Source organism: Atta colombica, unplaced genomic scaffold (assembly GCF_001594045.1).
Source record: "Atta colombica isolate Treedump-2 unplaced genomic scaffold, Acol1.0 scaffold22, whole genome shotgun sequence".
Lineage (NCBI taxonomy): Eukaryota > Metazoa > Arthropoda > Insecta > Hymenoptera > Formicidae > Atta > Atta colombica.
Window position 1 is genome coordinate 533049 of NW_017259316.1, and position 2542 is coordinate 535590.

Sequence of the window (2542 nt, forward strand, 5' to 3'; positions counted from 1 at the left end):
TATATATTTTTTTTTATTTAATTTGTAATATTCCTTCCCTATTTTTTAATTTGAAAATAAATATTATAATAAGTACTATTCAATTTTACATAATCTTTATAATTCAAGGCAGACGAAAAATTAAACAACTTTTAAACCAATAAGAAAATTGCGTTGCCAAATTCAAATATTATTTAAAAATAATAAAACAATATATATAACATATATATATAACATATATTTTTTATAACCCAGTAAACCAATGAAGATTAATATAACATCAATGTTATAATTTCACGTTCAATTATATAAATGTAATACAGCACATGTATTACGTAATAGTTATATTGAAATTATAACATTGATATCATACTTTTAATTGGTATTTATTGAGAATATATTTTGAGTAGTGATCTACGTCCTTATTAAGAAGTATTATAATTTTATTTGATGATCATGATTTTTTTCGAAGTATCATATCAAACATTTAGTGAATTTATTTAATTTATGAATCTGTTAATTTCGGACAAATTCAGTGTTTTTCTTATATCTATAATACCAAGCATTTAAATTATTGGCTTGAGAGTTTATTACGCGCGAAATCTACTGACATATACGTGCTGAAATTTACTTACTGAAATCTGAAGCAACTGACGCGTGCAATAGTAGTACAAGCAAAAAAGCTTTTAACTGCATCTCTTCGTTCTCTCTTTCTCTCTTACTCTTTTTTTCTATTCGATAAATCTGAAGCACGCAAAAGAACACTTTTATACTTATCGATATTCATGAACGATAGAGACAGAGATTTACTTGCAGTATTACGCGGACGAGGAGTGCATACCATACACTTTCACTGTTTACGATACATCTGAGAGAACGGTTAGCGAACTGTTTCCGAGTAACGAAAATTTGGTGTAGATTATGTAATTGTATTACGAAAACTTGAAGAGAAGGGTGATGTATTCGAGTGGGAGCGAGAAATGTCAGTAAAAGTTTCTTTTTTTTTTTACATTTGGATTAGTTTTTCATTTAACGACATAAGAGAGAACACGCATGTTGTCCAGTAAATTACCTAACATTACATCGTGGTAAAGGCGAAATTATTCGCAGATGCTTATGGAATAGTAACTACAGTATAGTATACTTTGCAAAGCTGGGCATTTATTTAAAATATTTTTATTTAAAACGCAATATTTGGAACATAAGTATATTTTGTATCATGTATTTTAACGGAGTATATAAAAATATTATCTATGTATTTTGTATTTAAATTGAAAGATTAAAAGCTTTTTGTAATTTGTAATTCAAATAACATTAATTGCCAATATTGATATTTAAAATACAAAATATAATTATCTTATAAATATTATTATAATAAAAGTATTATATATATTTAAAATACATGCCCAGTTCTGGATATACGTAATATTGCGCTCAAAATGTATGTGTTGCTGTGCTATAATTAAAATTTATATTTTCTAAATATTATCTGTTTTCTAAATTTTCGTATATCTAATCCGTAGAGATCTACAAATAATTACATATGAATTAAATACGAAAATATGTATTTACAACGGAGAATTGTTTGCACATTTTTTAAATTTGTTATTTGTATGTATTAATTATTCGCAGATGCTTATGGAATAGTAACTACAGTATAGTATACTTTGCAAGGCTGGGCATTTATTTAAAATATTTTTATTTAAAACGCAATATTTGGAACATAAGTATATTTTGTATCATGTATTTTAACGGAGTATATAAAAATATTATCTATGTATTTTGTATTTAAATTGAAAGATTAAAAGCTTTTTGTAATTTGTAATTCAAATAACATTAATTGCCAATATTGATATTTAAAATACAAAATATAATTATCTTATAAATATTATTATAATAAAAGTATTATATATATTTAAAATACATGCCCAGTTCTGGATATACGTAATATTGCGCTCAAAATGTATGTGTTGCTGTGCTATAATTAAAATTTATATTTTCTAAATATTATCTGTTTTCTAAATTTTCGTATATCTAATCCGTAGAGATCTACAAATAATTACATATGAATTAAATACGAAAATATGTATTTACAACGGAGAATTGTTTGCACATTTTTTAAATTTGTTATTTGTATGTATTAATTATTCGCAGATGCTTATGGAATAGTAACTACAGTATAGTATACTTTGCAAGGCTGGGCATTTATTTAAAATATTTTTATTTAAAACGCAATATTTGGAACATAAGTATATTTTGTATCATGTATTTTAACGGAGTATATAAAAATATTATCTATGTATTTTGTATTTAAATTGAAAGATTAAAAGCTTTTTGTAATTTGTAATTCAAATAACATTAATTGCCAATATTGATATTTAAAATACAAAATATAATTATCTTATAAATATTATTATAATAAAAGTATTATATATATTTAAAATACATGCCCAGTTCTGGATATACGTAATATTGCGCTCAAAATGTATGTGTTGCTGTGCTATAATTAAAATTTATATTTTCTAAATATTATCTGTTTTCTAAATTTTCGTATATCTAATCC

The 2542-nt window shown here is 23.8% G+C and overlaps 1 protein-coding gene across 1 annotated transcript in view; it reads right to left on the bottom strand.

Moving 5' to 3' along the window:
- LOC108687878 overlaps positions 1-804 on the bottom strand; it is a 10110-nt gene extending 9306 nt beyond the window's left edge. The window contains exon 1 of the mRNA XM_018193892.1: positions 615-804. Coding sequence (XP_018049381.1) covers positions 615-675 — 61 coding nt within the window. The 5' untranslated portion in view covers positions 676-804. The remainder of the gene's footprint in view (positions 1-614) is intronic.
- Between the last annotated feature and the right edge of the window lie 1738 nt (positions 805-2542).